Genomic DNA, 26228 nt, shown 5'->3' with positions numbered 1-26228 from the left:
TTTGCATATTTTTCCCCCTGTTTCTGGAATGTTCTTCCTCTTCTACTTTGACTAATTAGAGCTTACTCTTCAGGACGTAGCACACATGTCAGGTCCTCTATGAGGCCCTGGCTAAATCCAGGGATGATTTTGATGCCCTTCCTTTGCATCCCTCCATGATACTTGTGTGAACCTCCCACTAAATACAAGTCATCTGAAGTAATCAGAGATGGTGTTTGATTCTTTATATCAATATCAGTGGCTTTCAAGCTTAAGGCTAAATCATGGATAGGATTTTAAGAACACAGGTTGCTGGGCTCCACTCCCAGTTTCTGAGTTGATAGGTTTGGGGAGCAGTGCTGAGAATCTGCATTATTAGCAAGTGTTTAGGTGATGCTAATGCTGCTGTTCCAAGGACCACACCATGAGGACCAGGGTTTGATATACTCAGTTTTTGCTTAGTACATTTCATGAACTTAGTAGAGGCTTGATAAATGTTTTTAATAATAAAAATTACATGCCTACCTCCTTAAAATAAAAAAAAGTATTGGTTCTTAATTATATCACCTTTTTGTAGACACAGGCTCAGTGAAGTCATTTAAAACACAACTAATTACTCAATCAAATGGGTACAACATATCAGTTCTTCTTAAATCTATAAGTACATCAGATTAACGAAGGGATGTTTTAGAATATGGACCCTGGACCACACCCCAGACCAGCTAACTCAGATTCTGGGTGGGAGCCCAGGGGACCCATCTGTTTAGCAAACACTAAACAGGTGATTCTTTATAGGCCAGTCTAGCATCAACATTGGAAATCAACCTTAATCAGCCTTGGCAAGCAACTTAAAATAACTCTGCCTTATTCATATTAATTTAGTCAGTTTATCTATTTATTCTAGTAAATTTTAAATGAGCCTTTAGCTAAGCATCACATATAAAATGAAAATACAGAAAGGACCCCTTAGACTTCAATACTGACTACATAAGCTCCAGGCATCTCTAGGGGTACCCAAGAATGATGGCTCTTGGTTTTAAACATCACTGAAATGAAAGAATAGCTAAAAGCACCATTTACTGTGCCACTATAACTCTTCTTGAAATACTTCCCAGATGCTTATTATACTTTCCACACAGGTAATTTTAATTTGTTAAACTGTTGCCATAAAATGGAGCGGTGCACCTCCAGGTAAGTTACGCCACTGGTGTGTCATCAAGCAAGATGAATAATGTGGGAGCCTGTGATTTGAAGGCAGCCCAGCATCCTGCCTAACAAGACAGTGCTTTTTCTTTAATATTGCCAGCATGTCAGCAGACTCCAAATTGGTTAAGATTAGATACATCAGTGAGTCTCCTCAATCCTCTATCAAAATGACAAGGCTAAGTGCCAGGAGAGGGACCCAGAAAAAAAATTCTATTAAAAAATTAATTCATGCTTTTACTTCTTAATCTAAAGGAAAATGAAAAGAAATGAATGGATAAAAAAATCCAGATTTTTTTTCATTTAACTGTCATTCCACAAACAGTTTTGAGAGCGTAATATATACTAGAGAGTGTTCAGTTACAGTTGAAGGTAAATTTTTATGTTAGAAGGGATAAATGTCTGTTGCTGTTTTCAGACCTGTTGGGGTCAAATACTTTGAAAAGAACAAAGGTAAGTTTATTTCTGGTGAGGAAGCCATTTCCTTCCTTCCTTCCTTCCTCCCTCCCTTCCTCCCTTCCTTCCTTCCTTCCTTCCTTCCCCTCCCTCCCTCCCTTTCTCTCTCTCTCTTTCTTTCTTTCTTTCTTCCTTTCTTTCTTTCTTTCTTTCTTTCTTTCTTTCTTTCTTTCTTTCTTTCTTTCTTTCTTTCTTTCTTTCTTTCTTTCTTTCTTTCTTTCTTTCTTTCCTTCCTTCTCTTTCTTTCTTTCTTTCTTTCTTTCTTTCTTTCTTTCTTTCTTTCTTTCTTTCTTTCTTTCTTTCTTTCTTCCTTTCTTCCTTCCTTCCTTCCTTCCTTCCTTCCTTCCTTCCTTCCTTTCTTCCTTTCTTCCTTTCTTGTCAAATACAGGTTTGTGCCATCATATGTGCTTAGGAAAAGTGATCAGTTTGCTATGTTAAACACTAAGAAAGAAATGAAATAGAGGAGGAGAGAGAGAGAGAAAGGAAGTAGGAAGGAAGGGAGGAAGGAAGGAATGGATGGAAGGATCTGTTTTGGTTATAGCTTCATTAGTACTCTAAAAAAGGCAGAAGCTGCCTATCATTTCTTGAAGAAAGAACTATCTCCTGTCTGAGGAAAAGGAGGGAAAAATAACTCAGACTTGATCTGTTCATGTTAGTCCCTTGTAAAGTATCATTTTCATAGAACACGTTGCAAAAGAAGAAGAGAGCCAAAAACTTCCCAAGCTGTGGTCTCGCAGAGAGCTGTTTTTTCTGTGCCCAGATTCCATTAGAAAATCCTTGGCATGTCTGTGATTTATGGCAGCCAGATGTCTAAACCACGGTTTGTGGATTAAATTGGGTGGATTTTAAAATCATATGTTATTAGTACTTGAAGAAACTCTAGATGTGCTCCAGTATAATGCACTCATTGTATAGTTAAGAGACTGATTCTCTGAGACTTTGACTTGCCAAAGCTTGTACTTCTAGTTAGTGGCACAGTTGTCATCAAGACCAAGGACCCCAGACTCCCAGTAAAGATCTCATTGCACTGTGTAGCACACTGCCCTTAAAAATCTTAAATAGTTTATGTTATCTAAATTTTATTATGTGGGCAATGATCATTAATTAAAAAACAAAAAGAAGGATCATTCCTTGTTCTGCTTCTTGGAAGTCTCTTTTCAGAGTTATCACACTTGATCTCGTAAACATGCATCAGCTTGCGTCAATTTAACTTACTCGGCCATGGTCAAACCCCAACCCCATGCTCCCAGGTTCAGATGAAAAAGCCTCTAAGACTCACCTCCAAAGCAGTCATGTTTTTCTGGTTTTCTGCAGATAAGAGATTAGCTTCTCTGATTTTATCTGTGGCTTCTCTCAACAGGTCCCAAGCATCATCAACCTTGCTTTTGTAGTCTGCCAATTTCTCCTGGAGATCCTTCTCCATTTCTTCATTTTTCCCCCGGGACTCTCCAAACAGCTTCTTTACTTTCTTCAGAAGGCCTTCTGCAGCTCTATAAACACCCCAGCCCAATAAAAGACAATAAGCCCTTGTTACTGCCTCGGGTTTTATTGGTATTAAACAGTGTTACAAAGAGATACTAACATTAAAAAATTATGGAAAAACAAGATAATATTTAAAGCAGACTGACTGTGTGCTAAACCAAGTTGAAAACCAATAGCTGAAAAGTGGCAAGAGCATTTATAATTAAAACTAAAGCACAAAAAAATCCACACATTTTAAATTGATTTGTAATATAACATTTTCATTTGGAAAGGATCTCATGTTATTCTCATAACCTGGTTGATGTAATCAGTTTTATGATTTACTTCACACACCAAAAGAAAAAAAAATCAACCTGATTAACCATGAGATATTTTCTTTGTTATTTTGAATATAAGATATGAATAGTGACATGTTTGGTTAGAAACTGTGAATATAACGCCATGCTGTTGACATGCTAATATGACATAATTTTGACCTACTTTCCCTTTGAACTGAGTATTCTGGGAGTTTCCTGGATTCAACTTAATGGTTTTCCTAAAGTGATAATATCTGAGCCCTTTAAGAAAGTCTAAACACTTGAAAAACAGTAGTTCTCAAACTAAAAGGCATCATAATCCCCTGAAGCACTTGTCAAAACAGATTGCTGGGCCTCATCCCAAAAGTGTCTGTATCAGTAGGTCTAGGGTGGGGTTTGATAATTTATATTTCTAACAAGTTCTCAGGTGTTGCTGATGTTGCTGGTTTAGCATATACTATTTGATTATTAATAACACCATCACTTTGAAGTTAGCTGACTATGAATGTAAAAATGTATTTTTAAATTGAGTGTACGGTACAGGGATTCTTTGGCATCACTATCATCATTCACAGCCTCAAATCCCCAACCTTTATTTCATAGCATTAGGCATGTATTATTTGACAATTCTGCTATTCAGTATTTCCTAAGATGACAAAGTGTATAGGATGGCCTGCTAAATTTATAACTTTACCCAAAGATATTCTTATTAAAACAAAAACAATAGTTTTAAAGCCCCTAACACAGGAAATTAATAAAGCAAGCCCATTAGCTTAATTGCAGAAAGGACAGCAGCAAAATAAGATCATTTATATATAGGTATAAACATGCCTTTGATCCGTTTTAGAGCAAGATAAATTATAACTAAGCAGATGAAAAATACAGAGCAAAGTATTTCTTACTGATACATGATGGAAAGTTTAGAAAACTCTAACAACAATTTGGAAAGCTCAGTTTATCAAATGAAATAGTAATAGAGCATCTACTCACACCAACTCGTCTTCAGCAACTTCCTTTTGTGTGTCTAGATTTTTCCTCCTCAGTTCTGTCATCATCTGATCAATCTCTTTCTGAAGCTCTTGTAAATTTCTCTCAAAGGCCTTATCTTGAGTTCCTAGAGTTTCATTTAGTTTTACAGCTTTTTCATTTACAGCTGCAGGGGGTAAAACAAATTTTGCAAATTAGTAAACAAAATGCCACATGTAAAACTGGCACCCAGCATCTGCTCTTCTCCACCATCTCCAAGAGAAATGGTGTTTGTCATGGGTGTTCCTGCTGGGAAACGGAAAGGCAGTTACTACAACAATCTATAACAAACAAGGAAATGTGACATATTTCTCCATATTATATTGCTTTTAGGGGGACACAGTAATTAAAACACAGTGTTTCTACCCTAAAAGGAAGGAATAAAGTAAATAAATGGCTCAAACCCTCTTCAGGTAAGAAGTAAAAAATGAGACGTGGCATCCCACTTGGAAGCTGAAAATGCAAGGTCTGCCTTGCTGATAAGACACAATCATATTCAATTTTAAAACCCTGAGTAGAGAAACACTATCAGTGTTGAGATCTCTGAAAATGAACCTGCCCTTGCACTTCCACACAGTTCTGTGTTGATTTGTGTAAAGGAATGAGGAAAGGAGCCCCAGTCTAGGGACAGGCATTATACATCAGAACTCACAGATACCTTCCAGCAATAACAGCCATCCTAAGAGTCTGTATTTATTATGCACTAAATGGGGTTTCAAACTGTGCTCTGTGGAATCTTAGGATTCTCTAGGCACTTCAGATATTCTACAAACGATGTCTATTCTGCCAAGAATCTGTTTTATAGGTTAGTGTTCTGGGCAAGATTTCATTTGAAAAAAGAATTCTATGTCAAATAAAAGTTTGAGAAATTGGTGAACTGAACCATGTACACAGTTCTAACTTAGTTTTAGACCAACTTTGTTCTACGGAGCATTAATTTAGCAAGTTGAAGAGAGATTTTTTTTTTTCGAACTCTTTTGTCTGGTGAACCCTTATTTCTATAATATTACCTATGAAAATCCCCAGAATAAAGACTATGGGTTGGCCAAGAAACATTTTCTACCATTCAAGGCTGTATCCTAAGACCTCTTTAAGATCGAAAGAATTTTCAAATGCATTTCTATTCTTGGAGAAACTTTTCTGATTAACACTGGTCGCAGCTGTTCCAAGGATGGTAGGAACAGAGCTCCTGAAACAAGTGCACATAGTTAGGCCAAGCAGACCAGCCATGGGGGTGGGGGGTGTGTGACATGGGGGGTTAGTACAGTGGTTCTGAAATGTGGTCCCCAAATGAGCAACATCAGAGCACCTGGGAACTTGTTAGAAATGCAGATTCTCAGGTCCCATCACAGACCTATAGAGTCAAAAATTCTGGGGTGTGGACCAGCAATTTGTGTTTTAACAAGCCCTCCAGGGATCTTCTGATGCACACAGAGTTTGAGAATCTTGGGTTAGTTGAAGAAATTGAGTTTCAATCTCTACTTAGTCTATGCTTTCCAAAATGCATCTTTTTAGTTCTTTTTTTTTAATGAGAAATGTCTTTGGTTAGAAAGTTGTTGTAATCGACCTGTTATTTCTGATAGCCATAGTTTAATCTGCAGAACAGCCTGAATCAGGTGTTTTAAAGAACAGATATGGCCATTCTTAGCCCTGTGATAGAAATTATTGTTCAGGTGCTATTCCTAGAAGTTGGTGAGGGTGCCTCTTTCTGGCTGACTACTTCATAGTTATCCTTTGACATATGCCAAAGAACTTCTCAAGATTCTACCACTATGATTAGTAAGATATCATCTAGGCCATGTCATTCTTGTTAAGGAACCAAGACCATGGACTATTGATTGGAAAGCTCCTTGATCCAGCACACTATGTGAGAGCCATGCTAGAACGTTGATGATTAAATGTGAGAAGGTTTCTACTTTTTAGGTTTCAAGAAAGGTAGTAGTAGATCTGGCTCTACCAATGGTACAGCCCCATCCTCTGGTCTGAGTGCACACCTAACTGTACAGTTGATTTTAACCAGTTGTAGCATGTAAGTAACCAATGACATCAGTTGCATTCAAATTTTTTTTTTTCAATGAAAGGGATAAGCCCCACTTTCCAACCTGACAAAACTCTATGGTTTTTCATTATTAAATGAATATGTAAATGAGCTTTGCTTAAAGATATTTTTGGAAGCTGGATCGAATTTAGGTCCTGAGCCTAGGTAGTATTGGGGAAGGAAGGAATGTGAGATACAGCCACTGTATTTCACTTGCGGTCTAATTGCAGAGCTAAATTTCTACAGAGAAGAAATTGGCGGAAAAAGAATGATGGAGTGAGAAAAAGAAAAGATAGATTGCATCATTTCTTTTAAATTAAAACAGGAGGTGAGCAACCAGAAGAAATAATTAGGGTACACAAAAACTGCTTTAGCAAAGTGAGGCTATATTAAGAAAGCAAGCATTATTTTAATAGAAGAGGTCTGATTGCTCCATTGCTTCTCTATATGGAATTTGGAACTTTTCTGAGTACTTTTAAACTAAAGATAAATGTGTTATGGAGTCTATTATTCCAAGACATACACCATCACTTCTGTATGTTTTAACAGTATTAAAAATACTTGCAACATAAACACATCTTTTAGATTTAATTATCTTTTCTAACTTATTACAGAGGGAATTTAAAGTTGTTTTAAAATATCTTTTAAACAAGATAAAATAAATATAAAAGGAGATGGGGCAAAGATAAAAACATTAATGTAAATCAGGCAAAGAGTTGCTAGACAGAAAGGCATTCTATAATGTCCAGTGCAGTGGATCCTTAATTTTATCCAATGCATCAAGATAAAAAGGAGAATTTAAGAGGTATACATTATCTGTAACAAACAAACTAAATAAATAAATTCCTCAGGGGAAGCAAAGCTGTTTTTCATGCTGAACCTGAGAAAAATATCCTATAATGGATAAATTTATCATGAATGACTAGTACTACTGTGACCTGAGGAACAGGAAAGAAGGGTGTCCAGCATTTCTTAAGTCCTATTATATATCAGAACATATGCTAATGGGCTGATGTATGTTCACACATTAATTCTAATAGTGAGTGGAATAAAATATAATTTATTCATGATTGAATCAGAAGTCATAGCACAGTAGACTTTATAAAATTATAGTGAGATAAGAACACCCTAGATTAACAGAAGTTGATTTCTATATAGAGGCTATGACTTATAATGGAATATAGGATGAGTAAGGTATTTCATCAATCTAAAAAGTAAACTGAAATAGATAAATGCCAGGCTGAAGCATTCACTTTTCCCACAGTAATTTATTACCACTAATAAAAACTAAAAACATTGATGATTATCCACCATTATTATAGTTTCAAGAGGGAAAAAAAGGTATAGGTATATTGTATAACTCACTTAAAGCTTTAGTGAGTTTTCTTTTTTTTTAAAAATCCCCTATCAGTACCATTTTTAGATTCTGTATATGTGAGTTAGCATACAATATTTGTCTTTCTCTTTCTGACTTACTTCACTCTGTATGACAGACTCTAGGTCTATCCACCTCATTACATATAGCTCCATCTCATCCCTTTTTATAGCTGAGTAATATTCCATTGCATATATATGCCACATCTTCTTTATCCACTCATTTGTTGATGGGCATTTAGGTTGCTTCCATGTCCTGGCTATTGTAAATAGTGCTGCAATAAACATTATGGTACATGTTTCTTTTGGGAGTATGGTTTTCTTTGGGTATATGCCCAGTAGTGGGATTACTGGATCATATGGTAGTTCTAGTTGTAGTTTTTTAAGGAAGCTCCCTCCCTCGAGTCCCCCCCACCCTCCCCGTCCCAGTCCTCTAAGGCATCTTCTATCCTCGAGTTGAACTCCCTTTGTTATACAACAACTTCCCACTGGCTATCTATTTTACAGTTGGTAGTATATATATGTCTGTGCTACTCTCTTGCTTCATCTCAGCTTCCCCTTCACCCTCCCGCCCCCTCCCAAACCTCGAGTTCTCCAGTCCATTCTCTGCATCTGCATCCTTGTTCTTGTCACTGAGTTCATCAGTACCATTTTTAGATTCCGTGGGAGGGAGGGAATATGGGGATATGTGTATAAAAACAGATGATTGAACTTGGTGTACCCCCCAAAAAAATAATTAATAAATAAATTAATTAATTAAAAAAAAATCCCCTAGACATCCAAGCCTTGTTAGATACATATATCAACCCTTTCCAATTTAACTCTGGCATATTCAAATTTAAATTTTTATGAAATTTTAACAGTCGGATTAATTCTGTCGAAGTTCTTTTGTAAAGGGATGTGATTACCATTTTTGTTGTCATTTACGTTAGTATCTGGTGGAAGAAGAGAGTAGTGTTCACACTGTCCTCAGGTACAGGATCACAGCTATCCACATGGCACTTCACACGAGTTAGAAAAAGGTGTCCCATTTGGACATACACAACCAGACCACCTGACTGATGCACGATTTAGGAAATGGGAAACACCCTTGATGACATAACCCTTTTCTTTGATTGATAGATTGTGGATGTGAGCCAAGCCTATGGTAAATATCGTTTCCACTCTGCCCCCTGCTGGTACCTTTGTGGTATGCACAAAGATACAGATGAAGTAGGCAGTGCTGATACTGGAGTCTATTGGAAACATTTATTAGGATTTATTCTTATGTAGCAACGTTTGATTGAAATCATTAAGATGAATTCCTAGGATAGGATGCTGGGTGTTAGTGTCTGAGACTGAGATGGAAGGAAAAGGAAAGTCCCTGACTGATGTCTTCAGGGATCCAGGTAGAGTGAACCTACTCTACATACAATGGGATTTTTTGGGGGGAGGGTGGACACTTTCAAATAACATTAATGTAAAATAAAACCAGGGAAGGCACAACAACTTAACCTGGCAGAGGCGAAACCACAACGAGTTAAACGAGATTTTTTTGGTAGGAGTAACTTCTGTTTCAGATCCTGACATGTTTTGCCTGAGATCATGCCTCAGATTAAAACTCTGTTTTTTGTTTTGTTTTTGTTTTTTTTTTTCAAAGTCTTTCTTTCTTTTCTTTCTTTTTTTTTTTTTTTAAGCTCTTTATTGGAGTATAATTGCTTTACACTGTTGTGTCAGTTTCTGCTGTACAACAAAGTGAATCAGCTGTATTTATACATATAAAACTCCACTGTTTTTTGTTGTGGGGAATCTTTGGAAGTTTCCGTCTCTTCTTGGCCAGTGATTCCTAAGAATGACCTGTCAGGATCTGCCTTGAAGGTTCTCATGTCTTGATTTATTTGGCTATATTAGAAAGCAAAATATCCAAAATGTATAACATTGTAGAGCAATAAAAATATTTCATTTTTAAAGCAAAAGGAAAACATATTTTCCTATTTTCTCAATATCAATGCATGCTTATTATATATTAATAGATATTTAAGAACTAATGTTTTGTTGCTTTGTGAGGTTTTGTTTTTGTTTGTTTTCTTTTTTTTTTGCATCATCTGTTTTCTTTTAGTTTCTTAATCTGGGCTCTTGCCCAAAAATGGCTTCCACTTTGATTCTCATATCAAATTGGTAGATGTCAGGAACTAACTCCTAGAGAACTGTGGGGACTAAATGCAGTACAGCTTCTGGTAAGGTAGCACATTCAAATCCCAAGCAATGGATGTTCATTAAAAACCTGTACCAAGTATTTAAAAGCAATTTTGAGAAATTAAAGTGCTGCTTTAAGGACCTGAGAAGAATGATAAAATTAACTTTTTTTAAAAAAAAATCAAGAATCTTTTAAATAGTTTTGAATACAAAAACAGCACCATAGCAGAGAATGAGTTGCTCATTAACTAATTTAATCATATTTGATCACAACAGCCACTCCTCAATAATCAGAGCATTGGAATGCATTCAATTTATTGCTATTTTGTACTTATAGTTCCTAATTCACTGACTGCTGTCACAAATTTAACATTGTAGGCTATAGATTCTCAGCTGATAATGCCCTTGAATATCTTGATAAAAATACTTTTAAAAAACCCCACCCTCAAATTTAGAAATGTCATCTCTAGTAGAGAAATTCCAGTCTTGTGTAACCCTTTTTTTCTATTTTCCTGTAGGGAGAAATAATGATTAAATTGTGACTTTTCTAATACCTTCTGCATCCTGGGCCAGGTCCTTAATGAATTCTCCTAAGGAGTTTGCTCTCGTGTTGGTCCTCTCAGCATCCTGTCCAGTTTGCTCGCCATCTGCTGTCACTTTGGTAGCCTAATGATCCAAATTCGGGAAAGTGTAATTAATAGAGATGATGAAGCTACAGCTAGATAAGCTCCCACTGGCTGCATTTTCTTTCAAATATTACTTTGAGCCAAAGGCAATCGATGAATTATTGATCAGATGTACTGGAAATGATGCCCTGTGTTCAAGTATACAATTAAACTTTATTACTTCTTCCATTAAATGGAAATCAGAGAGCTGTATTTGGTCTTTTTAAAACCCTCGTTATACACAATGGCACAGAAGCAGCAATAAAGCAGAATTATTTTTGAAATATCTTCAAGGTACTTTTGCCAAAAGCCTTTACTGGATTCTTCAGCCTTCACATGTTGCAGTTTTGTCCATATTTTATTTACAGAAAAAGTGTGGAGTGTAGCAATGATCTCTCAAGAGAGGCACAGACAGTCTGTCTCAATAAGCTTGATCCTATTGATTCGGTTTAGATCAATACGTTAATTAAAGAAACAAAGGGCGGGAATGTTTAGCTACTAAGTAGTAAATGCTTGTTTTATAACACTCTAAAGATCTAGTAAAACGTTAAAGAAGAATAAATGCTAACTTTCCCAATATAATATCACCAAAAAAGATTCCGGTAATCACAGGGCCATACATATATTATGTCAACAAAATAAAACAGAACCCTACAACAGCCCCGCCTCCTAAAGAATGTCCTCATAAAGTTTCACCTTTATTCACACTGAAAATACCATTTGACACATGGAATCCATTTAATGTGTTCATAGTTAAGATATACCATATGTAGTCAAATAAAAATGGCATATGTAACATTAAAAGTTGCAGATACTACAAGGTTTAGAGCACCTTGTAATAGGTTTATACTTCATTTTTAATGTGTATGCATATGCAATAAATGTGAATTCCTTTTCTAAAAAATGGGGATAATCTAACTACAGATAATGAATCAAAGGGTCACAAACTGCCTCAATATAATTTAAGGAAGGTCCAAGTTGGCAGAGTATTAATACTCCATAATGTTGTGCCAGAATGCTTGCCTTTTAGACATGCCCAGAGAATCTAAATCGTTTTATACATAAATGGATTTTAAGTAGAACTTAAAATAGAACTAAAAGTCTGACCAGCACAGAACATGGTAGGAGGTGCTGCAGAAATTATAGTGCATTTTATGATTCCCCAGGGGGAAGTAAGAGGTTTAATTCATGAAAGTTTTCAAGGTTTTAAATAAAAGGTAGAAGGTAAAGTCCAACTATTATCATCTAATTTCTCAACCTCCAAGTGTTATCACCACAAATAAAAGAATAAAGGGATAAGAATCCAATGGAAGTTTTAAAAATTCCTCTTTATAGTTTCAGTATATGTACACAATGGTTTATAGTGTGTCAATCAATATATTAGAATGCTCTGGATTAACTCTTCCAAAACATTAATATTGGAATTATTTTCACTTTTAAATTCAAGGTTCAGTTGGGTCAAGAAACGCTTTACACATACAAACCACAAATGTATGCTCACAAAATTTTTTAAATGTTGGTTTTGAATTACTATGGTCAGCTGCTTAAGATGTTGGTCGTCTAAACTGCTTTAGATGCTTGTCTAGTCTGGATTTTACTTTGTTCTAAAATATCACTACTAGTTTCACACATCACGGAATACTATAATAAGGGACTTGATCTACATTATGATCACCTTTCAATATCTTAAGAATTAATATACTACCAGCACTAGTATCTCACTACACAGAAAATGTATAATTTGAACTAAAATTTATTTCTTGCTTCACCAATATCTTATTTATATTACCAAAAGGAAATAATTTCCATAAATATTCATACCATCAAGCTTTCCAAATCTTGTATGCTCAAAGCATCCAATTAGTTGAAAATAAATGTATCCTGATACAGTTCCCTTTTAAAATTCTGGATGATCAAGATAATATTCATTGCCTTGACTTCTACTTATTGAATTAATTTATACAAAAATGTGTGTCATTGTTAACAAACTCAGTACCAATAACATGAGTACCCCAATATTAAGATGTCAAGAATTCTACATGACCCATAACAAGAAATAAGTCAAAAACGTTATCACTAAGACCCTAAGCAATCAGCATCCCTGGCTTCCTTTCATATGTAATATGCCAAACTCTTCCCTTCTCAGGACATTCTCCTTCTGTTGTCTTTGCCTGGAAGGAGCTTCTGCTCAACACTTGAGTGGCTGGATCCTTTCATCCATCAGCTTTCAGTTTAATAAGTATTTCTTCTTGGTATGGCCATCACCGGGGCACCTATTCTAGGTTTCTCAACTTCTGCAGAAGAATGTTTCCTTCACAGCACCATGCATTTTAGAATTACTATTTAAGTGTTGGCACACGTATGCATTGGCTACCTCTCTGACTAAAAGGTAAGCTCTAAGAGGACAGAAACTTGGTCTGTTTGCTCCTTACTTCATATCCAGCTTCTAATATGATGCCTCACCTACAGCAAATATCAAATGAATGTTGTTAAATATATGACTAAACAGCAATTTCCTAACTAATCTTGCCAACCTCATTGCCATCCGTATTGCCCACTTACTGCCTACCTTTCTAGGAACATTCCCAGAAAAAACTGTTCATACTATTGCTCCCTACCTCCTCTCCAATTACCCAAAATAAATCCAGCCCCCCAAGATGATTTGGTTCCAACCTCACCTTCTCTGTGAAGTCATCCCTGATGATTTTGACTCATATGCTCCTTTCTTAGATTTTCAAAAACAACTATCATTACCATTATTCATGTCTGTTGTGGGTAATTATTTTGTTAAGTGTTTCATCATATCTATTGAATCTCAATCCCTGGGTGCTAGGGCTTATCTCTTTTTACTCCTCTGAGTGCCAGGCATAGTGCCTGGCAAATTGTAGGGGGTCAAAGATCTTGGGTGATTGACTGATGTGATGATAAACAAACTATCCCTCTGAAGTTCTAAAGCCTGTTGGAGGAAAAATAATCTCTTTCCATATGTCTTCCCGATACCATTCAAACTGGCCATATGCCTGGTGCTTTGCTTGCCAGTGAATGTGGATGGCTGGGCATTTTTTCTGGACATTTTTCAGAGCCTTATAGGAAGCTGCTGTTGAAGAGCTACAGCTGAGTACTTAGGAGGAGACCAGGTCTGAGAGCCTCTGGTTCCAACCACACTGTATTCCAGTCACTGGCCTCCTGGTAATTCAAAACTAGGCTGTGATTGCACATCAAATACCATGCTGGGGGGGGTGGTGAGTGGAAGTAGTGGTTGGGGGTGGGCAGAAATCTTTATGGCCAGCACAGTACTTACTAAGGAAGGAGATAGCCTTCCCTCTGCACAGACAAGAAGAGCATCCTCTCTCCGCTGCACTCTAGAAGAGGAGGGGATGTGAGGTTCCTGGCACCAAAAGGCTGCACTCTAACAGGTGGCTTACACAGTCAGGCTCAGCTGCACCCCAGATTGACATGTGTTCAGAGCGCTGACATTACTCTTGTGTTTCATTTACTCTTTCTGCCTTTAGTGATACAGAGAGGGCACGATTCCTGTTTTCACACTGGTGAGGATGAAGGTATGAAGAGGTTAAGTGACTCATCTGAACTCACATATATAGGAAACTAGGGACAAGACACAAATTTTCTGTCTCACAGCCTTGTATTCTGTCTGTATCAAACATTAACTTATGTTTGGCTAGCATCCAGGAGGACTGGAAGACACATGAAAAAGTTAAGCATTCTGGATGGGAGGAGGACATTGCTCCAGCTTTCAAAGAACTTTAAATGCATAAGCTTTAGCTTTTAGTAAATTAACCTATTTAAAAATCCATACCAGAACACCATATACACAGATGTAAAAAAATCATGTCTCATTACACCGTAGTTAAGTTGAAGAGTCACCTTGTCAAAACCACCCAAGGGAGACTCCATAAAGGAAGCCAATGACAAATACACTATCACCTATGGGAAGTGGTGATAGGTTGTAAAAAGTGAAATTCACAAAAATCAGTTTCACTCAGGACAGGCTATTGATAATGTTACAGATGAAGGCTAAATACTACATGATAGGAGCTGTCTGTCTGATTCAGTGTGGCTTTTCCTGCACTTTTATTAAATTACCACCCCATCCCTTAGCTTCCTTCTTACTCACTATTATCTGGTCCTTTGAATATTTGACAAATATCTCCTCATTTATCCTAATATGTTGTGCAATCTTCCTTTCCTTGTCTATCTTAGATTTTATTTTTACATTCTCTTATCTCTTTTCTACAGTCTTTCCAGAGTTCCTTTGTAAATGATACCTTATACACTATTTTGCATGTATCTCTCTTACCTTTGATTATCTTTTTTGCCATTCAAGTTCATTCAACTAGGTATTTTTTCCTTTTATTTTTCCTTTATTTTCTTTGTGGGTTTTTTTTTTTTTTTTTTTGAGTATGTCTAGGCAGCACCATTACCATTAGGCACACATTCATTTACTTCTGAACAATGTAGCTGTTACTTTCTTGCTTTAGTTCAAGCAGTTCTCACTGTGCCTCTTGAAATCTGCACATAATTTTCTTGGTTGGATATTACTAGTGTCTTTCATTTTCTGCCTTCTTTATGTTAAAACTAGAATCTAATGGAGCAAATCTAACTACTGAAGAGACAACATTACTTAGATGCCGCTCACTTTTATATCTGCAGACTTATGTGGTTTCCTGCTAAAATTAAATTTAATCTAATCATTTATATAATATTCTCAAGGGTCATCTTCAGACACTACCAGTTCCGTATATCTAAGGGTCAGTGAAGTACCTCTCAGGTAAGCTACTAGACAGACAACACACAAGGAGAGAGGCAGTCAACTGACCCTGGGGAATGATAATAAGTCAGTTCCATGTAAAATTTCTCTGTAAATATTTCAGGTGTCAGTTTTGAAAGTTCCAAATAAAAAAGTATGATCTGTTATACATTATCTCTCTTAGAAAATATAATAGCAGAAATAAAAACATTGTTGGCTACTTAAACCTTTAAAACTATAAATAAGGCATTGTAAACATATATATATAATATACATATATATTTATATATTGTAGGCACTTAAATCATTTAAAAACTACTTTTTGTCATTTTGGAAATGCTTCATCTTCATTTAAATTTGATTTTCAATATGCAGTAAAGGCAAGGTAAATAAAGCTAAATTTTGATATCTTATATATAGTTCAGTCTACCACATAGCATTCACCCCTTATAAAATATAAACATTTAAGAGATGTTTATCAAAGAAAGAAAAATATTCAACTCAATTAATTATAAGTATATGTCTGATTTTAGTGCATTTTAGAGAAATTCAAAATCAATGCTTTATGTGGGTTTCTATATCTTTCATCTGGTTTTTTGCTATTATTTAAATTATTCACAATTATTTAATTAATTAAATGAATGCTGACTGAACACCTACAATGTACATGATATTGGTGATATTGTGGTAAGGGGAAAATAAACCCCCCACACTTCCTGCCCTTTTGGAGTTATAGTCTGGTGGGGTAGAGAGGTATTTGTTTAATGACCATGAAACAAGTTTATAATCACAAACTGAAGAAAAAGCTCAGTGGTACAACACAATTACAAGAGGAATGACATCACACTTGGAATATCACAGAAGGCTAATGGTAGACTTTGATGAACTGAGGTTTAGAAGGTGAATCAGAATTAACAGAAGTTAACAAGATATAGGAGGAAGTGATTTACTTCAAGGCTAAAGAAAACATGTGTGGAAAGTCTCTGTGGCAGGACAAAGTAACTGAAGGATACCATGGCTGGAGTGCAGACGGCCAGGTTATGAGATGTGGCCAACATGAGGATTTTGGCCTTTATGTGAAGAGCAACGAGAAGCCAGTGGGATGAGTTTAAGCACTAGGGTGACATGCTCAAATCTGGGATAGCAAAAGTGTACCTTGGAGAACAGTAGGAAGGAAAATAAGAATAAAAGCTGGAGTACCTAGAAAGCTAGCATGGTAATTCCAAACTAAGGGCTGGATGGGAGTGGGGTAGTGAAGATGAGATCTATATACAGAAGTGGAACCCACTGTATTTGGTAATGGTTTAAATAAGTGAGAGGATGAGGAGGAAGAAAGCAACAACAAGGAGAATTATTAGGTTTCTGGCTTATATGTTCAATACATCAGGGTTCAGATAACCAGAGCATGAGCTGGGGAAGAGCTGAGCCTGAGGAATTAAGCAGGAATGAGATCACGAGGAAAGAGCATCACATGTCACACTGAACAAATGGAGAATTAGAAGGAAGAAAGTGATGTGATCAGATCTGTGATTTAGAAAGTTCACTCTGCCATAGGAATAATAATTGGTTGGAGTAGGATGAAGCTTAGAAAGAGAGGTCACAGAAGACCTCTGAATTAGGATGGGGGTAGAGTGAAGAGCAACCTATTCAGGTCTATTTTGGGAGACTGGTAGACACTGGAGGATAAATCATTGAGGTGTTCTAAATAGAAGAAAGTGTGGGTTTTAAGAGGAAGAGGGTGAGTTTACTTTGAGATGTCCAGTTGATAGTTAGGTACATAGGACTGAAACAGGAGAATGAAGTCTGTCTTGAGAATATGGACTTATTAAGCATCAGCATACACGTGGCAATCGAAGCCAAAGGAGAGTACAGAGTGAGAGGAGGTGTGGGCTGCGGACTGGCCCCCAAGGAAATCTACTTTTGAGGGAAAGGCAGAGGAAGGGCTTAAAAATGAAAGGGTTGAGAATTAAAATCAAAGCAGAGAGAGAGAAGAGTATGTTAAGAAGGAAGATAGGGTTAAAAGCGGCAATTGCTGTAGGAAGTTTAAGTACAATAAAGTTTCCACTGGATTTAGTGACCAGCTTGTCATTGATTACCTCGTTGAAATAGCTTTAGTAGCAGGCTGGGAGTGGAAAGCTAGACTTCAGTGGAGTGAGAAGTGAAAGGAGACCAAGTCTTTGAAAAAACTTGGCTGTGAAATGAAAGAGGGAGGTAAGGACGGTAGCTATAGAGGTATACAGAGCTATCATCAAAAAGCATCTCAGTATTCCACACTGATGGCAGCATCTGACAGTATGAATATGCAACACATGATTCCCATATTCAAGGAACTTACATTCCAAGGGGGAAATAAAATGACAATAAATTAAAATACATTGAAAAGATATATGATTATGTAATACATTGCTTATGTAATGTTTGCATATTAAATTATATAAAATAAATATTTAAAATGTTATTTTGGGAGAGGAATATTATTCTCTTAACCAAGGGCTATTAGAGATCTAAATTGCAACATGAAAAAGATAAGCACAAAATATACAAGCACTTGGAGGAGAGAGGGCAGCTCCCATACCAGCTTTGCAGGATCAGATTTGCCAGATGTTTTAACAAACATAAAGAATGTATTAGTCATTGAACAAACATATGGACATCAAGTGGGGAAAGCGGGGGGGCGGGGGAGGGGGGTTGGGGGGGAATGAATTGGGAGATTGGGATTGCCATATGTACATTACTAATAAGAAAAAAATACCAAATTGTACACTTTGGATATATGCAGTTTATTGTATGTACTGTATGTCAATAAAAGTTCTTAAAGAAAAAAATACATTACTAATAAGAAAAAAGTATCAAATTGTGCACTTTAAATATATGCAGTTTATTATATGTCAATTGTATCTCAATAAAAGTTCTTAAAAAAATAAAAAGAATATATTAGTCATAAAGTGACTGGTCAGCTAACAGAGCAGAGAAAAGGACTGTCAAAAAGATTGGCTGTAGCAGTGAAAGCATTTTCTGGAGGAAAAGGAGCTGGAAGCACCAGGTAATTGGCTCACAGTAGTTTTCAATCTTGGTTGACATCAGAATCATCTGGAAGCTCTTGAAAGCCCCAGTGCTTGTACTGTGCCTCAGACCAAATACATCACAACCTTTGAGGGTGAGACTGGGCGCCAGGTCACTCCAATGTGCAGTCCTAGTTTAAGGCGCTCCTCTAACATAGCCACGGATAACAGGAAGTCATGGCCCCCGCACTTCTCATACTCTGGTCCCAACTGCTGAATCATTCACGGCTGTGAGATAAAGGGACTGGTGGTTTCAGCCAATTTTATTGGAAATTTATGCCATCTAGTCCTCTACTTATGATTCCATGTGTATCAATACACCTTTTGATTATCACACTGATTGACCACAGGGAAAGAAAGAATTGATCATGTTGACTTGAATACTGAAGGTCTCCATGACAGTCCTGTTTCTGGTGGGACAAGGTTAATAAATAAGTGAGGATTTCTATTTCCTCCCCATCCTCACTTCATCAAGGAGATATTTACTTTCAGAAGTCTTATTTTTGAAAGAAGGCTTTTTGTGACAAAATCTGAAGAATGGGCAGATAAAAATGGTATTGAAGTGTGAAAAGGGAGAGAAAGATTACTTTTCCAGTGGAGAAATCTAGCAAATGCTACCTCAGCCAAGGGGTCAAGATCAACATCAACAGTAATAAGACATTGATTACATGGGTTCTTAATATAATGTGATAAAATGATATATTATCTCTGTGGTCTTTCCCGCAAATAACTATATCTCTATTCTAATCATGAGAAAAACATTGAGGTAAACCCCAACTGAGGGATATCCTACAAAATACATGAACTTGTCAAAACTGTCAAAATCATCAAAAAACAAGGGAAGTCTAAGAAACTGTCACAGTCTAGAGGACACAGCCTAAGAAGACATGATGATTAAAAGTAATGTAGTATCCTGGATAGGATCCTGAACCAATAAAAGGACATTAAGTAAAACTGATGAAATCTGAGTAAAGCAGAGTCTTTAGTTAATAATAATGAGTCAATATTAGTTCATTAGTTGTGACAGATATATCGTACTAAGATATTAACAGCAGGGGAAACTGGGTATGGAGTACATGGGAAGTCTCTGTACTACATTTGCAACAACTCTTTGTAAATCTAAAACTTTTAAAATAAAAAAGCCTATTAAAAATAGTATTGGAATGAACTCAAATTGGATAATAGACCTAAATGTAAAATGTAAATTATAAAACTCCAAGATAACTTAGTATAAAATCTAGATGACTTTGGGTATGGTGATAACTTTTTAGATACAACACCAATCGATAAAAGAAATAATTGATAAGCTGGGCTTCATTAAAATTAAAAACTCTGCACTGTAACAGATATTGTCAAGACAATAAGAAAGCAAATCACAGATTGGGGAAAATATTTGCAAGACATATCTAATAAAAGACTGTTATCCAAAATACACAAAGAACACTTAAAAAAATTTTAAAAATGAGAAAAGTCGTGTCTTAGTCCATTCAGGCTGCTATAACAAAATACCACACACTAGATGGCTTTATAAATGACAGAAATTATATTTCTCATAGTTCTGGAGACTGTGAGGTAGAAAATCATATCCTGGGCAGATTTGTTGTCTGGTGACAGCCTGCTTCCTGGTTCAAAGGTAGTGTCTTTTCACTTTGTGTTTACATGGCATGAAAGGGACAAAGGGTCTCTCTGGTGTCCCTTTTATAAGGGCACTATTTCAAAAGGCTCACTTCCTAATATCATCACCTTGGGGGTTAGGATGTCAATGTAGGAATTTTGAAGAGGACACACATCCAGTCCATAGCAAAACCTGAACAGACATCTCACCAAAGAAGATATACAGATGGCAAATAATCATATAAAAATGCTCAACATTGTATGCCATTAGGGAGTTATAAATTAAAACAAGAAGAAGATACTACTACACACCTATTAGAATGGCCAAAATTCAAAACACTGACAACACCAAATGCTGGTGAGGATGTGGAGCAATAAGACCTCTTATTCATTGCTGCTGGGAATGCAAAACGGTACAGTCACTTTGGAAGACAGTTTGGTGATGTCTTACAAAACTAAACATACTCTTACCACATGATCTAGGAATTTCACTCTTTGGTTTTTACACAAATGAATTGAAAACTTATGTACTTGGATGTTTATAGCAGCTTTATTCATATTGCCAAAGCTTAGAACCATGGCATCCTTTAGTAGGTGAATAGATACATAAACTATGGTACATCCAGAAAATGGAATATTACTCAGCATTAAAAAGAATTGAGCTATCAAACCATCAAACGACATGGAGGAATCTTAAATGTATATTACTAAGTGAAAGAAGCCAATCTGAAAAGGCTACATAATGTATGATTCCAACTACATGACATATGATATACATAGTTAAAAGATTTGTGACTGCCAGGGTTTAAGGAAGAGGGAGAGGCGAATAGGCAGAGCAGGGAGGATTTTTAGGGAAGTGAAGCTGCTCTAAATGATACTATAAAGTGGAGACGTCATTAAACAATTGTCAAAATCTATAGAATGTACAATACCAAGAGCGAACCCTAAAGCAAACTATGGACTTTGAGTGATAATGATTTGTCAGTGTAGATTCATCTATTGCAACAAACATCACTGACGGGGGATGTTGGTAATAGAGGAGGCTATGCTTGTCTTGGGGTAGGGGAGACAGAGGAAATCTGGTATTTTCCAATTGATTTTTTGCTTTAAACTTCTCAAAAATATAAAGTCCATTTTTAAAAATTTAGTATGGGGGAGCCTGCTGGAAAGATGAAAGGACGTAGGTTCAGAAATAATAAAGTAATAATAATAATAAAGGCTCAGATCATTCGGCTATAAACAGCTCAATGAGAGCAACGACAGTGTCAGTTTTGCTTATACCTCACAGTGTCTGTGATTCTGTTATAGTGTCTAGGACGTGTTCGACCCTTGGTAAGTATTAATTAGATGAATGAATGGATGAAATGCCACTGTTCCATGGAATTTTCCCTAATTACCATGAACAAGATTAAATCAACTCATTTATCTGTATTTCTCAGGTACATTCTTTTATTTTATTTCATCTTGTATTATAAATATATTAACCTTGTCGCAAATTACCCTCCACACACCGAAATGCTTATGCACACACACACACACACACACTCTCAAGAGTGCAAGCTCCTTGAAGACAGACTGAGCCTCATTTATATCTTTCATCTGCCAACACTTGGGTTTTGTATGTGCTGAACATTCATATGTGCTTGTTGAATTGAGTTTACTTTGGCATGATTCGTTTAAAAGTTCTTATTTAGTGTGTTCACATAAAAAATACAAAATTGACATGAGATAAATGTACTCATTAATCTAATTAATGTCTAACTACATTTGGCAAGCAACTCCGTTCTGTATTTGTACATTCCACATTGCTGGTAGGAGATTCTGAAAAAGTGTTTAGTATGCTATTTGTAACATCAGGGCCATTGTTTAGCATTATGTTCTCAGAATCCCATTTGATTGCCCCGTGGAAATTCTCCTAAGCTGGCAGCAGGTTAGGTGGAAATGGTACTGGGCCAGTGGGAATATGGAAACTGGGTCCTACTCAGGTCCTTTAATTGGATGAATTACAGGGCCATTGCTAATTCATTTCATGATCATGGCCTGAGGGATTTCTTCTTAAAAAAAATGGACTAGATAATCTGTAAGAATCTTCTAGCTCCAATATTCTCTGTCATTTAAAGTTCTTTGATAATCAAACTGGATCCCTAAATTCCAGGCCAGCTTTCCAGTTCATGCATTTTTCTGGCCACAAGATGGCGGACTTTATGCTGTTTTCTTCATTCTCTATCCGGGAAAAGAACCTCAACCCTCTCGCAGATTTGAAAATTTAAAACTCCCAATATCTCTAATAGTCTGATAAAGGCAACATGGACTTTATATTCTGACTCTAAAAAGTGTCTTAAATGCTTTGAATTTTCATGGTAAAGATTTCCTCTTTTGTGGGGGAATACTGATTTAGACTATTTCCATACAAACACAAAATCCCATGATGAGATCAAAGAGGCTACAAGTATTTTCATTTGTTTTTCTTTTTCCTTACATAGTCAGAGCCAGAGCTTTGGGAATCCAGAATCGATAAAAACTCTACCATGGAAGCTACGGGATACAGTACTCAAAATATACTGTCATTCTGGTATTTTTAGCCATTGTCCTTGGCACTTCCCAAGTATGTATTCCAACCTTTTTTTGTGCTACTGGCTTCTCAGATTTTGCCTGAGGCAGAAGTAGCAAGTCAAAAATACATCTATTTCATGCACCAGATTGAGATTTAGGAAGAACCAGATTTGCACTTCAGAAATTTGAAGTAATTTTCCTTAATTATATATAATCTAACTGCTTTAAGAAGAAGCATGATTTTGCCAACTTACCCTGGTCAGAAGTTCATTCATTTCTGTCACCAGCGTGTTCAGATTGCCTTCTGCCAACTGAATGAGCCTCTCTGGGGCCCGCTGAGGTGAGAGCAAATGCTGAAAAAGATTTCATTCCATATGTCTTTTAGTAACTGTTCTTAACGGCGATCACGGATTGAACATTTAAGAGAGCACATTTTTCCTTTATATACAAAGAACTTAGCCTTCTCACCTTCAAAGAAGACAGAGAGAAACTATTTCAGTTGGGCACTTACACACAAAGCACTGGGCAAAATAACCTGGCAAATAATACAAACTGCTGCAAATTATTGAGACATTACTACGTGCCAGCTCTTTTTGTTTTGTTTTTCATTTAGTTCTTACAACAGTTTTATGAGATAAATGTTATTTCACTTTGTATATAGAAAACTGTGGCTTGAAGGGACTTAAACATTTACACAAGATCTCATAGCCAGTAAGGGATAGAGTCAAGATGAACCTTGTCTGATTCTTTAAGCTCCGATTTTAATCAACAGAGATACAGTTTACAGGTTCGTTACCTCTTTCTTTCAGGACAGGAGCCCTGACAGAGGGACCTGGCCGGGCACTAACTAACTGCGTGGCCTCAGAGTTGTAGGAGCTGGCCGGGCACTCACAGCTGGGCCGTTTCTTCTCCTATTGAATATAATCAATCTCACCAAACACTAACAGTAGACAAGGTCACTCTGTGTCAGTGATGAATGAAACAAAAAGTGAGACCACTCCATCATCTTGTTTACATGCAGACAAAAATCATGGTCTCCGTACAGACCACAAAAGTACCCCAAATCCCATTTTCTGACTGTGAGTGACCACTGCCTCCTTACTAATCGTAGCTTTGGCCTCCCTTTTTCTTCCCTCCTTCCAGATAAGATTCATTAGAATCCTTAATTACAGAATTACTCCTACTTCCTAAAAGCCCCCCATCCAACACAAACCCCTGCTTCCTTGAATCTGCCCCCAAATTCCCTAGCACAAACCCCGATACTCTAAGTAATTTCTAATCCCCCGTTACTGAGACACCCCCACTTCCCTACGCTGTGCAGTGTCCCTTGTTGCAAGACGTTAGTAAACCCAACTTTGTTCTCTCACATGTGTGTGTTCCTGGTGGTCTCTGGCTGGAACCCGGGGAGCACTGACACAGTTAAAGGAACTGGACAAAGAAGGCACATAACTTGCTTAAGGATTTAGAATATCTAAACGGGATTCCAAATATCCAGATATTAAACAAATTAGGGAAGAACACAAATAGAATCAAGAAAGACTGGAACTTAAGGAAAATCAAGGTCGTTCTGACCAATACCCAGCCATAAGGAAGTAGGTGACTGAAAGCCCTGGCTTGGTTGAAATCCACAGATTGGAATCTCTTTCAGAGGGCCCTTCACTACTTCATCCTTTGCTTAAGTTATTACTTTAAATTTCTTTTATGTCTTCCTGAAGTATTTGCTTCTCTAGTTTAATTTTCTTCCCTTGCATTCCTTCCATATATAATAACTGGCCAGCATTTTCTTTATTATTAAACTCTTTGCACTCTTGAATGCTGGGCCTACAAAGTAAACTCAGATTCCTCTGCCTGGCTTTCAAGATTGTCCTTCATATCACCCAGCCCCACTGAAGTCTCCAGCCTTATCTTTCACAGCAGGCCCGACTTCTAATGTCTGCTGGACAGGCCTTGCTCATCCAGATCTCTGCCTCTGCTCATGTGGCTCTCCTAGATCCGGTGGCAGGAGTATGTATGGACCGGCTGGGGGTCAAGGAGACCTCACCACTGGTGGAGAGAGCCCTTTTCTCTCTGAGCGGTGTGAAGGTAGTTTCATTCTCACAGGCCCTAAAGTTATACTACCTCTTTGCACTTCCCAGCTCTATGCCTAGTAGCCATGTGACCTTGTGTCTCACATGAAACTTCTCTGTGCCTCAGTGTCCCTGGCTGACTCCTTGAAAAAATGTAGATGATACAGTACTCCTTTCCTATGTCTCAGAGTTTCTGTAAAATCTATGTATAATAATTCGTTTAAGACTTTAGTCGATTGCCTAGCACAGAGATACTCATCAATAAATGTTAGTTATTCTTCTATCATTATGATTGGTTTCTTCTTCTGGTAAATAAGGACAACAATACTTACTTTAAAGGCCGTGGTCTGAATTAAAGAATATATTCCCTAGAAGAGTGTCCACCAGTGCCTAGTGACTAAATCTTAGATTTCTTCCTCCAGTTCTCACCAATAATTCTCTCCTATTGAAGTTGTTTCTATCTTTCAAGTTCTAACAAAAATTACACTTTCATTAATGATGTATTCCCTGGTTACTCTGGATCTTATCTATTTCTCCAATCTTTGAACTCTGTTATATGTCAAATTTCTATAAAGCATGTGGTAATTAGTATTTTGGCTAATTGTTTAATTATTGTTTAACGATTTTTTAAACCACATAGACTCTAAGCTTCCTAAGGGTAGTGACTAGATTATAGGGGTCATGAAACCGCTGCGGAACCAAGTGCAATACTGGGGCATTCCAGAGCTTCTTAATAAATATCCAATAGTTGACCAATAGTGTATAAGTAGTCACTTTTCATCTTTTTTTTTTTTTAATCAGGTGAAACAACCCCAATTTCCTTAACATTTCCTCTTTATCTCATTAACCACTGAAAGCTTTAACAATGTCTTAGAATAGTGTTTCTCTTACAACAAAATCAATCCTTGTTGAAGTCTCCTCATTCTCTGGTATAAAATTTTCACCTTGTGTTTTCATTTTGACAGTAAACTCAAATGTTAATGTAAGCATTTCTGGAATCCAGGCTGGACACCTGAGAGATGCACACAGCCACCTGATCTCAGCGCCTGCATTTGCATGCCTGTTTGATCACAGGGCAGATTGAGCACATAAATCACGTGAACTTGTCAAGTGATGCCGAATGCCATTTCAGGACCCCTCATAAGGAACTCTCTAGTTCAAATTGTGGAAGGGCAGGAGGAGAACTGAGTTACCATGTGTCACAGGCTGATGAAAGAAACTGTGTAGAGGTAGTCAGTATCATCTTCTTGTTGTAAGAAGCAATCTGCTTTCAGCGAAAAATCATCTGTTACTTTATATTAATATTTTTAATTTGAAGTTTCTTGGTTTTTCGACTTCTGTAAGGATTGTTTTGATTTTATAGAGCTATTAGGTATAAGGGGGTCATATCTGATTTTAAGTTTGCACATATTTAAGGAACATAATAAAATTGATTTAGGCCAAACACTGAGGGTACATGAACCTCTTTTCC

At 36.8% G+C, this 26228-nt stretch overlaps 1 protein-coding gene across 1 annotated transcript in view; it reads right to left on the bottom strand.

Annotated features, from left to right (window-relative positions):
* LAMA2 (laminin subunit alpha 2) overlaps positions 1–26228 on the bottom strand; it is a 604135-nt gene that overhangs the window by 98873 nt on the left and 479034 nt on the right. The window contains exons 34-37 of the mRNA XM_057737971.1: positions 22946–23044; positions 10584–10695; positions 4407–4569; positions 2918–3128 (exon numbers count right to left, since the gene is read on the bottom strand). Of these exons, the coding sequence (XP_057593954.1) occupies positions 2918–3128; positions 4407–4569; positions 10584–10695; positions 22946–23044 (585 nt within the window). The remainder of the gene's footprint in view (positions 1–2917; positions 3129–4406; positions 4570–10583; positions 10696–22945; positions 23045–26228) is intronic.

Source organism: Hippopotamus amphibius, chromosome 6 (genome assembly GCF_030028045.1).
Source record: "Hippopotamus amphibius kiboko isolate mHipAmp2 chromosome 6, mHipAmp2.hap2, whole genome shotgun sequence".
Lineage (NCBI taxonomy): Eukaryota > Metazoa > Chordata > Mammalia > Artiodactyla > Hippopotamidae > Hippopotamus > Hippopotamus amphibius.
The sequence above is the reverse complement of the archived record's forward strand: the minus strand, read 5'-3'. Positions and strand labels throughout refer to the sequence as shown.